Below are 19785 nucleotides of genomic sequence, written 5' to 3' on the forward strand. Positions count from 1 at the left end.
TGCTAAAGTTGTGTGATTGTACGGGCGACCACATGCATCTCTGTGGTATCTATGATAACTACTACAGTATTCCTACTGTGCAGACCTGCTGTGACCTACTTTTGTTCACGTGATGGAAAATTGTTCTTTGATATTTGTGTTACCAACCTATTTTTGTTGGAGTTCCACCGTCGATCAATCCTATCAATCTTTACACAATGCAAATCGCAATGAAACATAAAAAACGAGGCATAGTGATTATATAACCGGTAGATAACAAAACAGTACGACAACTTTTGCACAACATGCACGCAAGCCAAAGATGCGAAGGTTTTATGGGACGCTGACGGCCCGTTTTTAAAGGGTTCAGTTTGATGTTTGCACGGGTTCGCTTGCGATAAACTGACGTTCCTCCAGTTCGTTGACATCTTAGTGGCTTCTAGTCTTGTAAAACGGTTCGTTGGCGCTGCCGACCTTTGCTACTGGACGTTGCGGAAGAGGCCGGTGAACGCCTTGGCTGGGAATCCATCTTTCTACTCTCACAGTGGCACCGATATGACGTCATCGCTCAGCTGTTTATGTACCACACCCGGCGTCCTCGGTGGTACAATCGGCCAAGAGTGGCGTTCCCCCCGCTGGTTCGCGGAACGTTTGTGATGAATGGCAGTTTGGCCCCCCGACATGATTAAATGGTAAAAAGTGGAAATGGGACGTCGTGAGCAGTGACTGTACGTCCGGGGATGTAAAATTGGGAGTGGAAAATGTCGGCCAGTGATGCTGTGCTTAGTACCCGATTGTATCGTTTAATAAAAGAAAAAATGAACCATTAGCTGTTACATCATTTTGGGGTGGTTAGTTTTTTTTTTTTTATTCTTGCCTCGTCATCTTTGCGTGAAATTTTATATAAGTTTATATCAAGAACGGCGAATTGACTCGAGCGTATATATATATATACATACATTATGTCTTATACGATTGTTGTGGTGCGACATGGCGCGGAATTTGATAGAAAAACCATCACACTTTGAACATTTTAACCAAGTCCTTATAGTCGCTGACATGCGGATAACAAGACTCCGAGAAAATATAAAAATCTAGTCCATGGTTTTGTTGTGAATGTTCATTAGGTTGTTCATCTCATAACGATGTTCTGTTTACCAGCTCCTGATAGGCACTCAAACTGATAGTAGCCAGCGTTATAATCAATAGCCGTAGGGAGAATGTGGTGACCTATGTATCTGGTTGGCACCGGTTATGTACTGTATATTCCCAGCTTCACTGAGGGATGCGACTGTGAGTCCTTAGCTGGCATTAGCCGTTTTGTAATTGACAGTTTTCTTGATTTGCTGTGCGTGTGGTTTAACCTTGAAGTGCACTCTGCCGACCACCGCGTCAGGAGATTAGGGTGGGTGAGCTGGCCTGCTGGCGTTTGTTGGAGGGTCTTAGGGTGGGGGGGCGGGATTCGGAAACGTTGCAACTGGATTTGTCTGGATTCTCCACATGTGAATGAATTGCGAGGCTTGTAGCTCGTTTTGTTTGTGTCTTTACCGTTTATTTTCTCACGGTGAAGGTTCCATGATGGGATGAGGCGAGGACTTTGGGGATGTAGAAAGAAAACGCTTCTTGACGGGAAAGTAGTAGGGATTCGCCCAGAGGAAACGATAGACTCGCAGAAGCTAACGTGAAAATTTAGGAATTGCTAAATTGTTTGCTCCATGTCTTTGTGTTCCGTCGGCTACTGCTTTAGGCCGAGTGTGTAGTGTTTAATGAACTTTGACCGTAACTTGTTTTTTTATGAATAATCATATTCCTATATGGCCACCAGTAACGAAGGGGGAAGCTTGTGGGGTGGGGGTGAAAGAGGTTTTCACTATGAGAAAGATGAGAGGCCAGCTGACCCATATATTTCCAAGTCAAGTTTTATTGAAGCTTGGGTAGACAGAATAAACCGAGTGAGGGCTCCATAGTAAGGAAGTGAAAGAAGCGAAATGGGTTAACGCTTGTAAGCGTCAAGACTGGCGCTGAGATAGCGAAACCAGCTTAGTTGCTTAACTAACTTACCGCCTACTGTTAGGTCAACAAAAGCTTAGTGGATTTATCCCGGAAACAAAGGCTGAGTCGTTTGAGTCCTGCTAACCCACCCCCTTTGCCCTGCTCTCCATTCAAATTCGGGTCCTTTCGCTTGGTAGACGAATATCCTACCGATCATTCCACAAGGACTGTCCATAAACACACGCACATATACATGTATGTTTGTATTTATGCCTAACAACAGAGAGAGAGAGAGAGAGAGAGAGAGAGAGAGAGAGAGAGAGAAGAGTCGGGTTCTTTTATTCGACCACGTGAAGTTTAACGTACTTTTTTTATAACTAACTATTACTCATTACGTAGTCCACGGCCATAAGTTTCCCAAGCCACAAAATTCTTTAATCATATGTGTGGACTCTATTATGAAACCTAGGCTTCTCTCTCTCTCTCTCTCTCTCTCTCTGTTATTTTACTCATCCGTGAGCGCACGCACACACACACACACACACACACACATCTATATATAGTCTAATTTGAAGAAGAAAGAAGTGTCCGTCGGGAATTTGCGTAACACACCTTAGTAATTTCAAGAGGTCCAGTGAATAGCGTGACTTAAATGCAGAGCATGAGAAAGAAAAAAGAAAGAAAAGCTTTTATATAAGCTGTTGTTGGTGACTTGGATCCTTGGGGGGTTATGTTTGATCTTGTCTTGACCCGTCATTTATGTAAATGTCATTTTTTTTTATTAGCCCCACACCCCCAAAAAAACCCTTATGCAAAACTATGACTGGACTGTTACACAATTGCGCCAAAGCAGATACTCTTTCTTGGTTTATATATATATATATATTTTTTTTTTTTTTGCACGACAAATGGATTTATTTGGATAACATTGTTTGAGTGCGGGGTGCAAACATTTTTCAGAAATATTTAGAGATGTTTTAAAAACGGTAGGTGTTTGATGTGAACAGTGTTTGTTATTTATTGAAGACCAAATGTTTGATTTCTCTGAAGCACAAGAATTCTAGGAATTTGATAATCTATAATCAAGATTGCTAATCCCGGTAACATGCTAAGAAACTTGCTATCATGCTTTTGCTGTGGAACGCACTCGTTACGATTACAAAGATTAAAAGAAATCCATGGTGCCAGTGTTATAACTGATGCAGAGCGTTCTGTTTTATAACAAATCGTAAAATGCTGTGAAAAAGTTTCGTAACTGGCGCTACCGTGAAGCGTGTGGCCTACTACGTAAGTTGTCAAGTCTCGATTTTATGGTGAAGACCTTGATAAATACACATTTTTTTCAAGATTGATGGAATGATAAAACGTGGTGTGAAACTTCGTTACAGTTTAGGTAGAATATGAGTGAATAAGGTGTCTGCTCACTCGCTGGAGTGAAATGCGTGAATTTTTCCCCTTTTAGGAAAAATAAAAAGTGGCAACTCAACATGACTGACGGTGTCGTCTTTGCGAAGCCAGTGCGCTGCCTCTCACACAACCGCTTGGTAACCCAGACGGTCTGGCGTTCTTACCCCTGAAGGAGAGCACTTGCTGCTGAAAGAGAGTCTGAGATAACTTGCTGAAATTTCATTGCAGAGAGCATCCACTTGGAATCATGAGAGAAAGATGATAGACAGTAAAACTGGCTCACTCCTAGGTGAACGTTGGGTGAACAAACTGGTCGATTAAGTCAGGAAACATTATATTTTTGTAACGATGACTTGGTCACGTTTCTACACGCCTAAACAGTTAAACTGAGCGTTCGAAAGAGAGAGAGTGGTCGGCGGAGGCAAGTGCCGAATTGTGATAGAGAGAATTATTTAAATAGGAGAAAAGAAGACAGACATACCACGATGACAGATATCGTCAAAGCCTCTGTAACGACTATGGGCAGCAGCGACGATGAGGTCAGGCTGGCCTGGCCCGACGCTTTCGTCATCGTCGTCTACTTTTGCTTCGTCCTGCTGGTGGGGCTGTGGGTAAGTTCGTTCCCTTCTTCTTTACTGTTTTTTTTAGACGTTGACATTTTCGTACTTGCGGTGGTCTTATTCATTGACGTTGCAATTATGCGCAAACCTTGAGTTTTAAGCGGAGGCGTTTTGATTAATGATGCTAAGACCTGGCTAATTGGGACTGTCACCAAATTCAAGGAGGTTGTAGAGTTAATTAGACGTCGTTGAATATTTCATAAACTGTACAGTGACCAAATCTTAGCTTATTACCAATAAATTGCTTGGAACAAGATCAACGAGGATGTTTATGATGAAGTAATGCCGGTTTTTGGATAAACAGCGCGTTCAGTCAAAGTTGCAAAGGATACGAGTGAAAACGAAAAAAACTTTTTCAGTCGTGATCAGAATGAACGATGGAAACACTTCAAGAACATGTGAATATTCTGATTTCTTTGAAAAACGTTACAGGTCTTGAATTTGATTAATTCTTTATTATCTGCAGTAATTTAAATTGTGCGTGCAGTAAATAAGTTTTATATATATACCCAGTCAGACTTGAATGCTCATTTATGTCATCATAAAGTTGTGGGTCTGTACCTCCAGTTAAATTACAGTAATCGGAGCTGCGAAGGTTTAGTAAGATTTAAGACATTACCGATTAATTAACCATTTTGCATACAGGATTAGACTGTGAGGAGTTGGAAAAACACGTATTTATTATGAACAAACTACCAGGTGGAACACACTGGCATCTTTGGGAGTGTGACTTTAATCGATGTTTATGTTTAGAAACCGCCCTTTTATCGCCCACGTGGTTATAGTGAAATTTGTAAGAAAAGTGCCGTAGGGTTGTATTTTGTTAACATTTTGATAGTGCATTACATAAGCGGTCAGTGTTGCGTGGAAAGTGATGATTAAACCAAAACTTTTTGGCGATTTGAACTGCTGACCAGTTATTTTCCCGGTCATTGCGATTACCACGCAGCCACAGAAGGCCAGTGTGAGTGGAACCAGATGTTACTACTTATAGGCTACTGTGGAATCATGGTTTTACTAACTCCACGCCCCACCAGCATATTTAGTTCTCCCCAAAGGCAGTGAGAGGAGGTATGCATTATAAGCGTGCAATCTTGCCTGGTAATTAATGATGAAGACAAACTTATTTGCGGATACTTCACGTCATTGCCTTTGGTAGAATTGAATATGTCTAGTTACTGCTGATGGGGCGGGGAGTTTAAGGTAAAACCATAGAATATATGGGTACAGTAGGCCAACTGTGATACCTACAGTAAGTACATGCGGTAGTATATCAAGTTAAATTCTTCATAGACCCTGTGTGGCTGAGTGGCAAGCGTTGACCTGTCAAATCACAGATTAGCGGTTCAGTTCCCCGGAAAAGGTTGTCTTTCTCATAGTTTATAGTATCAGATTTGGCGAATTACAGTGATGTCCAAGTAATTTTATACCCCTGGAAATCTTTCTGTGTATTTTTACGTGTCATATTTAATAATGAAGACACCCAGTTGTCACTTTCTTGTTGAGTAACAGTGGAGACCAAGATGTTTTTGTAGTAATAATAGTTAAAGTAAGTTTTTGAAATTAGGAAAAAATGAAACTAGATTTGCCGAATCTTTACTGTGATACAAAAAATAACTGGTCTTTACTGTGATACAAAAAATAACTGGCTTAGTCTTCAGGAAGTGCAAAGAATTTACCAAGAGTATCTTTAGCTCGAAAGATAAGCTAAAAATACTTGACCATTCTTATGTGGCAAAGGGAGTTGGCAAACCATATATAGTATGTATGTATATGTATATATATATTATATGTATCTGTATATATGTATACACATATATATTTATCTTCAAAGGAGAAAGTAATAACTCCCTGTTATCACTGGCACTTGAAATCACAAGATGCATCATGATGATGCTGAAAAAGACTAACTCTAGTAAGTGGGTTGCTGCTAAGATGAGTGATCATATACACCAGGAGCTGGGGGTGGGTCTTCTTGGGGTTTGGATGCATTGAGGGTTAGTGGGGGGTTGGCGGACTTTGCTCGCGTACGCATGTAGCCTAAGTAGGCAAGGCAAGCATTGCAAAATTGCAGGTGAATTCGAAATCGGACTTTTTTTTTGCATTGCCATGTCGGTTCTGCAATGATGCAATTTTTGGGATTATTTCAATTGTAGTTTTTTCCTGCGTTTTTAATTTGACATTTTTAAAAATTATTTCTTCCTTTTTGGGAAGTCTTACAAGTTATGATTGGCAAACTTTCTTAAGAATCACCGTCGAGAAGCTGTGAGTAGCCATAGTGATTTCTCTGATGTAGGTCTATGGCCCAGACTTCGTGTTACTCACCTTAATGTTTTCTGATGTAGGTCTGTGGTCCAGACTTCATGATTACTCACTTTAATGTTTTCTGATCTAGGTGTGTACCTAGACTTCACGATTACTCACCTTAATGTTTTCTGATCTAGATCTGCGGCCTAGACTTCACGATTACTCACCTTAATGTGTTCTGATCTAGGTTTGTGGCCCAGACTTCGTGATTACTGTCGAATATTTTACACTTATCTTAGTTCGGAAAGTATTTAGGATATTTAGAACTGTAAATGAAATTGGTTTCCATTAATTTGTGCTTCTCTTCTTCGCGTGCATGTGACCATGCGCACACATATGTACATTACATAAATACTTACTCATATACACACATATATGTATATATATATATATATATATATATATATATATATATATATAGTATATATATATATTATACTGTATATACATATATATAATTATATATATATACATTTATATTATATACACATATACATACAGTTTCTCCGTAGTTTGTCAGTGGAAATTTTATTCAATTAGCCATTCTTTTCGATTTTGTATATAGTCATTGAGCAGTGCAGTCTACAGATACCCAAAGATAACCTTGGGATAAATTATCATTCCAAAATACAAGAGCTGAAGAAAGCGAATGCTGAGCTGTTCTCTTACAGTTCTGGACTGTTGATCTTGGAGAAGAAAGTAGAATTCGGAAAGCCCAGTCTGCGTTCATTAACTTCATGTTCATTAACCCTTTATAACGAAGGAAATGTCAAAAAGCTTAACCACTGATACATTAAAGTTCGACTTATTTTCTGGAGGGCTGCAAGTCGTGGGAGAGATCACAGATATTTGTACAGGTCAAGCTGACCAGAGAGAAACCGAACCGCATTCTCTCTCTCTCTCTCTCTCTCTCTCTCTCTCTCTCTCTCTCTCTCTCTCTCTCTCTCTCTCTCTCTCTCTCTCTCTCCCTTTTGCACTCAAACACACTGTTGTAAAATAAATGTGAAAAGCTGAATCCAAACCTGGTTTGCTAACCAGCTAATTGAAGTATGACATTAAATACGGTGTAATATATATATATATAATATATATATATATATATATATATATATATATATATAGAAATCATCAACACACAATCACGTGTGGAACAGAAATAAATTTCTGACTCACGTCGGGATCGAACCCAGGTCTCTCAGGTGGAAAGCAAGGGCGTTACCCACTGGGCCATACAAGTCTAAAAGAAGTTGGAACCTGAGAGCAACTGCACCTAACCTGGGCAAGCTAACTGCTTGCATACCAGCGAGTTTTCCCCAACTTCCCGACTCAGCAATGACCCAATAGACAACATTTCATTCGAATTATCCCTTCTGAGTGAATAAGATAGAAATCATCAACACACAATCACGTGTGGAACAGAAATAAATTTCTGACTCACGTCGGGATCGAACCCAGGTCTCTCAGGTGGAAAGCAAGGGCGTTAACCACTGGGTGCAGTTGCTCTCAGGTTCCAACTTCTTTTAGACTTGTATGGCCCAGTGGTTAACGCCTTGCTTTCCACCTGAGAGACCTGGGTTCGATCCTGACGTGAGTCAAAATTGATGTATATATATATATATATATATATATATATATATATATATATATATATATACACACACATATATACATACATATACATATATATATATATATATACATATATATATATATATATATATATATATATATATATACATATATATATATATATATATATATATATATATATATATATATATATATATATATATATATATATATATATATATATATATATATATATATATATATATATATATATATCGTGATGATACTACTATTCGTGTCGTGAGTGTTATACTGTTCCTGCCAGGGATACTTGTTTTTTTATTTTTCTTAATTTTTTTTTTTTTTTTTTTTTTTTGCGTCTATTGAGAGACAAGCTGGACCACCATTGGGGGAGATGGTGGGATCACGTTTCGTAAAGGACGTATTTTAACGCTGCTCTGGAAACTCAGTTGTCATTCTTACTGTTGAGGATATTCTGTATTTTATGGTTCTAGAGGGATTGTTGTTCTAATAGCGCATGCATCACCAGAATGCTGTTATCCCAGGTGTAATTTTCTCCCCATTATACTTAGCGATGTATTTTATCCCAATGCTATATATAGCCTTCTTCTTCTTCTTCTTCTTCGTTTTAACGTGCTTTATATAGCCTTGTTATTATTATTATCCCCTGAGGGAAAAATTGTTCAATTCTTTATCACTAGCGTGTGTCTTTCATTGTGCTGCTCTGGTGAGACGACTTCTGGAGCCTTTCTGTAGAGAGAGCGAGAGAGAGAAGACCTTTTATCAGTCACTTCCTATCCCATCTCTATCAGCAATGCACAAGTGGGTCGGGCAGGTGTCAGGCTATCTTTAGTAGCACTGCGTGATGCTGGAGGTTGAAGAACACTGCGCGACTTCTCATTATCTGAAGGTTAATCTTATCTGTGGCAACTCTTGGTTTTGAAATCGTCTGTATGCCCTGTTGGTCTATGTATGTAAATGGATTCAGCTCTTGAAGATATGCCAGTCAGTCTAGGTTGTTGAGGGTAATCAGCTGCCTCATTTCGTACTCTTCGTTGGCATGTCAATTCAGGCTGTTCAAATTTAATCGGCTGACCAATTTCATACGCTGCGCTGTCATACAGTTTCCCCGTAGGGGCGTCAGTGCAGTGTAGGCGTTACTTAAGGTTCTTTGCAGCGTGCCTTCGGCCCCTAGCTGCAACTTCTTTCGTTCCTTTTACTGTACTGCCGTTCATATTCTCTTCCTAACATCTAACTGTCCACCCTCTCCTAACAGTTGATTGATAGTGCAACTGCTTTGAGGTTTTCCTCCCGTTACGCCTTTCAGACCTCTTGCTGTCAATTTCCGTTTCAGCGCTGAATGGCCTTAGTTGCCCCAGTGCTTGGCATGTACGCCTAAAGTCTACAAATCAATCAACCTGTCATACAGTTTTAAAAGCGGCCACATCAAAGTGACCGATGTCTCTGAAGCGGTTCGCATCCAAATTAGGAAAAGTGACATGAAAGTGAAACGTGGAGAGGAAGCCGGACCGCATGTCTCGAAGCTCCTCGGCAACGGTTTACTATGATTGCTGATGCCATTAAATCATTGCGATGGGAATTCTCGGGACAGAAACGATGCAAAAATGAAAATTTGAAGCATGCCAAGTTGTCTCTGCCGTTTAGGCCTATCATTCTTCCTCCGAAATATCTTGCCAGCGTCATTTTTTTTTATTGTTTCTCTTATATAATAAGAATAATCTCTCAAAATTAACCTTAGAAGAGTCGAAATATACAATTCATTGGTCGTGGAAATATTTGCCGATGACACGCGGAATACTGCAAGCATTGTCTTATAGAAAGCAGAGTAGACCAATGACTCAGAACAACAATATGGCCACTGACTCGCGGAAAACTACAATCCATGACTCACCAGATTGTATTACTTTCTCTGTACTTTGCTGTATTGTCCCCCTCCCCCCCGTCAGCTTTTGCCTCTGAGAGAGAGAGAGAGAGAGAGAGAGAGAGAGTGCTTGAATTGATTTACTGTTAATGAGGTCTGCGCTATTTATATTTTATGCCACTCTGGGATCATATAATAATATAACATATATATGATATTTTACATATCATATAACAATAACAATAATTGAACAGAAAAACGAAATAAAATCAAAACAAAACATATGAAATGAAATAAGATGAAGATTAGAACAAACGTAAAGCAAAAGAATTTAAAAATAATACGAGATTAAAGAAAGATATACCATTAAAATACATAACTAACATAAAAAACTAATTAAAATAAATGTGAATAAATGTAAGAAATGAACAGAATTTTGCTGAAACGAAAAGTAAAAAAAAAAATACCTCTGTTAAGGCAAAAGGTCCTTTCGTTCTTTCTGTTATGGAATGCAACGTGTTTGCATATATTATTTTCATCGAGTTCCGCCGGTATAACTATTGACCCCTATATTAGCAAATGCAGAATGAAGATGCATTGGTTCGAGCTTGGGTGCGGTACGTATTGTCCCTATGGTCGTTTCTTGCCGCCTCGACTCTCTCTTATATTGCCTCATTTCATGACGGTACGGGTAAACTAGCAGTAATAAAACATTCACAATATCGTGATTGTATTGTTGTATATTAAAAATCCACAATTATAGCAACAAACTGTAATTAAAAATCCACAATTATAGCAACAAACTGTAATGTGTGTCAAGGTTGAAAACAAACCGAACGGTATTCCTCCTCCTCCTCCTCCTCCTCCTCCTCCTCCTCCTCCTCCTCCTCCTCCTCCTCCTCCTCCTCAGTGTTCACGTTAAACGCCAACACTGAGAAGGGGGAGGAACACCGTTCAAGTGCTCCAAAGTCCCGTTTTAAACTCTTACAAACATTACAACTTATCGATATTATTTTATTGTGGATTTTTCAATATACAATGACAGTAATATGAAGATAATGACAATGACAGACGTGGTTAATTTTAACCACTTGTTGAAGATCGTGGCGCAGGCTGCTTGTTAGAACCGTTTAACCGTAAGCTTTTCGAGACAGGATGAAGTTGAACTATCAGTGGGAGTCAGTCACAGTGTGAGTGTGTGCGCGCGCATGCGCATTTAATTGCGTGACAGCATCAAGTTTCTACTTTCCTCATGCACGGTTTGCAATAAATCAACATTGATTTCTCTTTCTCTAGTATTATCACGGTCAATGTCTACTCACAAATGGAAAGTGCGCCAGCGCCCGATGATTGAATGTATAAAAGAGATGACAAATGGCTAAAGGAAGTAAATTGATCGGCAGTTTATATCAAACGGGAAATTTACGAAAAAGTGTTTACTTGCTTAGGAATCAAACTCCAACTTCAAATGAGAAAGTAAAATGTAAAAGAAGAAATCTAAAACTATTTACCCACGTAAACACTGTTGTTGTATGACGGTATTATACCATTGATTTAATAGCCTTAACAAAATCGAAGGCCTATTTGCCAACATGTATAACATACACAGTCAGTAATTGTCATTGATTTTACCGACAAAAGAAATTACTCTACACTTGTTTGCCAACGAGATTAGATTATAGATCCTTTCAAGATATTTGAGCAAAAATCAATTTGCCCGTTTGTTGATTACAAATAGCTTCTGATTTTTCCTTTAGGCGCAAACGCTATAACATTTTTTGACCAACATTTAGTTTGCAAGTACTGAATGGATTGTTTTATTCGATTAGATACACAAGAGTGTAATTTTGAGCAGTGATTTTGCGGCCAAGTGAGCACAATGGTCCTTGAATGTAACCGAGTATCGGAATTGACATAAGGTTGCATAAATTATGTGACTGGCATTCGTCAAGGTTTTTGAAGGAACTGTTTTCTAAGGAGTAGATGAAATTAGAAGGAGGGCGCTTTGGAATGACAGCAAACAGTTATTCATTCCTATTCAACAAGCGAAAATGCTTCTGACTTGATCAGGAAATTCCCAAGGTCAGAATGGCGTTTGTTCACAGTTGCTAATCTTATCTTTTTTGTCGTAGGAAGCTTGACTTGTTAGTTAACAAGCTTCCCAAAAATAAAAATCTTATATGCAAGATGACTGGAGAAAAGCATTACTGTCACTGATAATGCATTGTTGACGTTCTTACGGGGCAAGCCGAGGTGGCACCGAAAAGAACGACTAAATTTTTACAAAAAAATGAGGCAGACAGTGTCGAGTAAGTCGGCATGATCGAAAAAGATAGCGGTGTAAAAATGCTCATTATTTTATATCTGGGAGATAACTTCAGAATTGAATAATGTCAGCCATTTCATCATACACCCGAATGTAATGAAAATAACTGTGATAATATTGAAAACATTTTCGCCAGCGACGCCCTCCGTATGATAACCGATTCGTATTCAGACGATAGGTCCCATAGCACGCCCCCTTGGAGCTTCTCCACAGATGCCTCTGCGGGATTAACTGAATTTGGCCTTGTGCCAGCATAGGCGCTTGCTCCAGTCGGGCGGCAGATATTTCTCAGCTTATCTCTCCCATCGCTGACTCAAATAGGAAGTTCATAACGTATATTAATCCTTTGTTTTCTTGTGCCTTTATCTTATGGCTCTTATCTTCACAATTCTCAGGAACTACCTTCGCTCTCACGTACCGGTCTAGGCTGACACGTAACTCTTAGTACCATTTAGAACTATCTTTCAGTACGGTCTCCTACACCATCTCCTAATACCACCTCTTAGTACCATCTCATAGTACCATCTCTCAGTACTGCCTCCTCCTACCATCTCTTAGTATTGTCTCCTACTACCATCTCATAGAACCATCTCTTAGTACCATCTCATAGAACCATCTCTCAGTACTACCTCCTCTACTACCATCCCTTAGTACTGTCTCCTACTACCATCTCAGAGAACCATCTCTTAGTACTATTTCCTACTACCATTTCTTGGTACTATCGCCTTCTACCATTTAGTACCATCTGTTAGTACCATCTCTGAGTACCATGTCACAGCCCCATTAAAGTCTTACCATACCGTAAGAAAGCTTTCTTCTCACGTCCTAGGAATATTTCCTTAGTAGAGAAACATGGTTATGTAATTGTACGATGAACAGCAAGCCTACTCATGACGAAAGATGGAGTGAATTGTACAACATATCAAGGAAGCATTATGCTAAGTTTCTTGTGGATTAAATATGTACATTTGTATGTGCTTAGGAATATTCTGGAGAATACGCGAACGAGAACTTAAACATACACATCAGTAGGGAAATACATGGTGTAACGTTTGAGCAAACAAAAAAAAAAAAAAAAAGCTTTCTAAAACATCTTAAAAAAAAAGTTGGCGGTTCAGAACGTATAATTTATAACGCATGTCTTAATTGGCAGTTAGATGCGTCAAGAGATTGACGCTAAGCTTTCTTGATGACGGACGCACCGAAAACTTCCATCTATAACGAAGTTTAATGAAATGCAATAACAGCCCCTCCGGTTGTTATTGGTCTATAACGATCCTCGTAATCATTTGAAGTTTGAGTTTGCATTTTGTAAAGGTTTTTGTCGCGTCTCGATGTTTACAATATTTTTTTAATTACCGGGAGTATTTTCATGCGGAAAAAATAATGACAATCTTTTTTTAATACTACTCTCTCTCTCTCTCTCTCTCTCTCTCTCTCTCTCTCTCTCTCTCTCTCTCTCTCGAAGACTTCTAGTTCATGACATGACTTGCGGTCGTCAATTTTTTTAGTCGTAGATCGTACGGCTATAATTAGGAAGATAAATTTACTATATAATGTGTTTTATGTGATGGTGCCTGGTTTTTATGATGGCGTATGGTTTTTATGGTGGTGCGTGGTTTTTATGATGGCGTATGGTTTTTACCATCTTCCATAAAACTATTTTTTTTTTATTTTCTGACCATTTTTATAAATCGTTCCTGTTAAACACTATATACACAGTAGGCCTATATATATACACACAGTATTATATACATAGATTGATATATTATACATGTATATATATATATATATATATATATATATATATATATATATATATATGTGTGTGTGTGTGTGTGTGTGTGTGTTGGGGGTGATGATGTTACTCGAAAGTAACGGCGCATGGCATGACGCAGCTAATTTTTGTTAATTTTGAGCTATGTTGATATTCAATAAAATTATTTTATTATACAATATTGGACTATTAATTTAGCTCATGCCGTGTATGTTGTTAAATTATACATTATGAAATCGATAGCATATTCTACAATAATTCAGGCATGTGAAGAGTTTATGACTTTATGTAGTTTCGCAGCAAATCTTGGGCTGCTATGACTCGAGGGATCGCTCGCTCGCTCGTGAATGACGCCATGAAACTCTTGACGTCATCACCGACTGACTGCTCGGTCCGGAAGGGGGCGGGGGCGGAAATGCTACGTAACCATATCCCTCATATCCCCGTGCGGTGCATTAGTAAAGGTCCTTTTCAGCAACTCATTTTTCTTAGTGCAACTGTGGGGTTTTCTCCGAGTTCCACTTTTAGATTCTTGTATTTTATATAAAAATTTAGTATCCCTTACCTTGCTGTCCAACCACTCCAACACCCCCTTTCCACTCTCTTCAGCGCTGCATAGCTGAAAAAGCCTTGGTGTTTGTAGCCTAAACTTCATCGTTCATTCATTCATTTAACGCCGGTTGTTGGTGGGTATTGAAACCCAATCCAATCCCAGTATTTCAGGCCTGAGGCAGATTTGGTTCTTGACAGCAGTGTAAGGAATATGTAGAAAGATATGACGGTTGTAAGGGGCTAAGACTGTATAGGCTAATATCCACCTACTATTAAACTCTAGTTACCTTAATGTCTGAACTGCGAGAAAGAATCAGCGCAGTCAGTCTTAGGAATTTGATGTTTTTGAAAGAAAATGGATCCAACTGGACCTCCATAAGAAAACAATAAGGAACTTGAGTTCTTCTAAGCAAGGGGCTTTACCTTGTACGGCCTTAATCAAAAACTCGCGGGCTTACTTACGTAAAGTTTTATTGCGCCTCCGATGTTTTATTATTGTTATTATTATTATTATTATTATTATTATTATTATTATTATTATTATTAAAAATTTGAAATCTATTCATATAGAACAAAGCCACAGGGGCCATTGACTCGAAATTCAAGCTTCCAATGAAAATGGTTTTCGGTTGAAAGAAGAAGTAGAAGATTTTAGGAAATATAGAAAGAAGAGATCACTTATTACAAAGGAATAAATGAATGAACGAATTAAAAGACAGATAGATAAAAACGTGAGTAAAGGATTAAAATACAAGGAGGATTGTTTTAGGGTAGTATTGCTTGAACTTTTGAAGGTCCAATTGCCCGTGCTTGGGGAGACCGTTCCACGGTCCAATGGTGGGAGGAACAAAGGACTTCATTAAGACACTTTTGTTGGATCCTAACGTTTATTTTAAGAATAATAAACTCGGAGTGGGTTGTTTGTGCAAGTGTTTCTTCGGGCACCTTGCAAATATAGATTGAGAGTTGTTTGGAAAGTGTTGGCGAGGAAACGCAGTCATGAGGAAAATTAAGAAAAATATCGTTTTGTGGGAATTCAGGATAAGAAGTAAAAAATGGAGCAAAATGAAGGAAACAGCGAAAAGGAAATAAAATTTAAAAATAGAGACTTCTCACACAAAACTGTTTTTTTTTTTCAATAGTTTTAAGTTTTTAAATTTTCATGCGCAATAGTGAATAGTTTTTTGTCCTTTAATACATTTTTATCTATTTATATATTTATATATTAATTTATATTTTCCTTTTAATAAGAGAGGTTTTCTTTCTGAATTTTTATTTAACTTACTTCTTAATAGCACCTTAATATTCTTTGGAAGCTTGAATTTCAAGTCAGTGGGTTTCTTCCATATGAATAGAGTTCATCTCTGAATAATAATAATAATAATAATAATAATAATAATAATAATAATAATAATAATAATAATAATAATGAGAGTTATGATCAGTTTAACACATTTTCACCCTTGTTTGTCAAAACGCTTACTAGATATCAGCAACTCGCACAGAATGCGAACTTCAAGACGAAACTGATATGGCGATTAGATTTTTTTTTACCATTATTCTTGAGAGATAAAAGTTCATATATAAACGCTAAAAATAGACGCAGTGTCGAGAACTGTTTAGAATTATTTGGACAAAAAATGCTCATTAATATAAATTGTCAGCGAAGAAGTATGAAATATAATTATAAAATGGAATTTGAATAAGAAACGCTAAGAATAAAACAACTTGAAGCGCACAGTAATTTTCACGGAAATGAGCTGAGTGCCTGAGAGTTATAATACGTTAATATTCAAAGGGATAGAACCAGATAGAACCACGTAAATCAATGGGAAAGTGCGCGAGCAGACACAGTACTGCTCTGTTAATTAGGGCAACGAGCAATTTGTATAAGAAGCAAAAATAAACGCGTCAGGCAAAGGGGTCACGTTTTAGAGCCGCGTGACCTCTACACACACACACACACTTCGTGAACCTTGAACTCCTTTCTTCTCGATCAACTTCTGGGGCCTGTCACCACTCGCTTATTGTTGTCAGTTATTTTTATCTAAGTCTGTTTTGCTCTTCGAATATATATGTATATATATATATATATATGTACTCACGTACATATATATGTGTGTGTAAATTTAGCTATTTTCGTGTGCGTGTATGTCCGTGCGCGCGCGCTCGTTTGGCGTCTGCCCGTCTGAGTACATGAGAGGGTTTTTCGTTGCCGGTGGAAACGTGGGAGTTGTGGGTTGGGGGAGGGGGCGGGAAGGGTTTCTACAGTATAAATGGACGTCCAAACTGATATATCATGCAATAGATACCTCCTGCATGACCCTTTATACTCTCTGGGGAATGCTTCCCATTTCTAGAGTCCTGAAACCCGAAACGAATCGCCCCGGATTTTGAACCTTCCGGAAAGTACCAGAAACAGCTCACAGCTGTGGTAGATCCCGTAGTATCTGCGACTAAAAACAAAAAGTAAGAGTATCTCGACACGCCTTCAGTAAGTCCGTGGGAACCCTAACCAGAAATGGCGTCTCATAATGTCGAAGAGCACGGTCGGCAGCCTATACATGTGATAGTACTAGGTTTGTAAATGAATAGGCTTTGGGTGAGAGATAGAGATAGAGAGAGATAGAGGAAAAAAAAGGGGACTGTATGTCTTTTTTTTTTATATTTCTTTCTTCTGGAGATCTTGTTTCAGTGAGTGAAGTTACAGACGGGACACTCACTCTTCTTTTAGGAGGAAGGCATGCTCTACGAATGTCTGTCCTCAGGAGAAATTAAACAAAATTTGCACACACACATATATATTGTATATGTATTATATTTATGTATATATATACATATACATGTACATATATATAGTGTTTGTGCGTGTGTGTGTGCACATTATTTGGACGTGGTACCCGTCTGATTCCTAAATGCAGATATAATCTTCGCAAGTCAACGTTGTTTAAAGTGGGACAATTGCTGGATATTAGAGGATCAGTTATGTAGATTGTGCCCTTGAAGTATGTCAAAAAATAATCTCTTGGTCTTAAGAAAATAGAGAAAACGCCCCATTTTACTGTAAGGTAATATATTTATATTTTATCGTAGAAATTTTCGTATGTTTCGTGTGCTTGCAAATTTTTATTTTTATTTTTTTTTGAGTGAAAATTCGTTCAGATTATATTGGGCCAGTTTAGATTGATCGAAACTTCAACCATCATATAGGCCATTTCCTCAGTGTTCACGACTTTTAAATTTCATCAGCTGAATAGATGAGGCCTAAACTTTCAACACTTAAAACGAGTTCAGTTCTGCAGCTTCATTGCGCTGAGATCCTATAACATAGCTGAAGTAAGATTAGACTATGTGTTAGCTGTAGTCTAAGGTTAGGAAGCTCTGGAGATTGCAGGTTAAATCACCGAAACCCTGCCAGTTTTATGCACAAATAAATCTAAAGTCCTTTGCGAGAATCATTCTGAATTATCGTTTAAGAAAAGTTTCGCTAGTCTCAGTCCTTCCATTCATTATACATTCCCAAGGGCGCGACAGGTCTGAGCCATGATCGAGGCTAAATTCTTGGCCATTGTCATTTTTTAGAAACCTGTATTTCGTGACATTGTTCGTTGGTATGTGGTATGATTGTTGCAGTGCTGTTTTGGCATCTTTTAAAAATTGTTTTAAACAAAAGGATTTAACGATGAGCAAATGGCTCTTATCCTTATCAAAGAAGAACAACCTCGCTTTTCGTAAGCTTTGGAGACCACGAAACTAGGGCAAAATGTCGCACTGGGCCACGAAAAAAACTATACGACAACTGCCATTCTTATCTCAGAGAGAGAGAGAGAGAGAGAGAGAGAGAGAGAGAGAGAGAGAGAGAGAGAGAGAGTCATTAAAAATCCTTTCCCGTGACAAACGTGGATCGTGGGTGAGTCTCTATGACAACAGTGGTTGGTTATCCTAATACGATATCGTCGCTGTGGAGGTTAACTGTTTAATTCTGTTATATGTTTGCAAAGCGCGTCTTTGTGGCCGCCTCTCGAGGCGCTTATTTTATGGAGCGCTGTTAGTTTTTCGCCGCCACCCCTCCTCCCCCTCCCCCTCCCCCTCCCCTCCCCCTCCGATTTGTTGCTTTTATGTCATTGGGAAAGTTTAGTTTCTTCACGCTTACGATTTATTCGCCCATGTCCGGCGTGGTTGACATGTTCATGATTCGTGATCTTTTTATTTATATGGAATTACTGATTTAGTTTTAATCATACCTGTGTCAAGGATGGCATTTTATCACAACCCATCTCTCGCTCTCTCTCTCTCTCTCTCTCTCTCTCTCTCTCTCTCTCTCTCTCTCTCTCTCTCTCTCTCTCTGTGTGTGTGTGTGTGTGATGTGTTAATTAATTATTTATTTATTTATTTATTTATATTTATTTATAGGACGATACTTTTTGTGAACAACTTGATAATTTTATGAAAGGAAAACAAAATACTCAGGGATTTTTTATTTTTTATTCAAATCTTTTTGGGCGTCGAACCGTCTCTAGGCCGTTGTAGGTAATCAGTAATCTTTTCGTATGGCAAAAAGTATAAAAGCTTATATTTAATAACGTACAAGACGGAAGCCATGTTTATTCAGTATGTATATATATATATATATATATATATATATATATATATATATATATACATACATATATATATATATATGTATATATTTACCACACACACACACACACACACACACACACACACATATATATATATATATATATATATATATATATATATATATCTCGAAGGTTAACCTGTTTGATGAATCTCTCATCCCTAGGCTCATCCCTTTTGTCTCTGGAATGCGGAATTCTGTATTTTCCTCTGTGTCTCCTCGTATGAGGAGATAGGTCCATTAACGACCATTTTTTGGAACCGAGTCTGCCTTGGGAAGCCCAACCCTTCTTGCTCTCGTTAATTATTTATTTATTTATTTATTTATAGGACGAAGTGCAACACGATGAACAATTTGATAATTTTATGAAAGAAAAACAAATACTCAGGATTTTTTATTTTTTATTCAAATTTTTTTTTTTAAGAACCGAAACATATTTTGGGCGTCGATGACCGTTGACTCTAGGCCGGGAGCTTGTACGAATTAATGTTAGTTGTTAATCTTTTCATGTGTATAAAAAGTATATGGGGTGACGTCAGTTCTTTTTCTCTTTTGTTACGTCATTAACACCATTAATGGTCGTTGTTCTATCTCAACTTTCATAATTCTGATATTTCTAGAATGTTGTTTGTCCATTTTAATATGTGTTTTTTTTTGTTGCAATATTAGCATGTTAGAATTTTAGCATTTTTATGTTTGAAAATATTTAAC

General features: G+C 38.1%; 1 protein-coding gene across 9 annotated transcripts in view; it reads left to right on the forward strand.

The window, feature by feature from the left end:
• Window positions 1-19785, forward strand: part of LOC136852010 (sodium/mannose cotransporter SLC5A10-like) — a 78822-nt gene that overhangs the window by 13051 nt on the left and 45986 nt on the right. Inside the window, exons 1-2 of one of the 9 annotated variants that reach the window (XM_067126466.1) lie at window positions 317-365; window positions 3434-3989. The exons of 2 other annotated variants lie outside the window; for them this stretch is intronic. In XM_067126466.1, coding sequence (XP_066982567.1) covers window positions 3864-3989 — 126 coding nt within the window. In that variant the 5' untranslated portion in view covers window positions 317-365; window positions 3434-3863. Of the gene's footprint in view, window positions 1-316; window positions 831-2930; window positions 3990-19785 lie in introns of those variants that run through there. 6 more of the 9 variants (XM_067126469.1, XM_067126467.1, XM_067126470.1 and 3 more) reach the window with 6 other exon arrangements.

This window comes from Macrobrachium rosenbergii, chromosome 24 (genome assembly GCF_040412425.1).
Source record: "Macrobrachium rosenbergii isolate ZJJX-2024 chromosome 24, ASM4041242v1, whole genome shotgun sequence".
In the NCBI taxonomy this organism is placed as follows: domain Eukaryota; kingdom Metazoa; phylum Arthropoda; class Malacostraca; order Decapoda; family Palaemonidae; genus Macrobrachium; species Macrobrachium rosenbergii.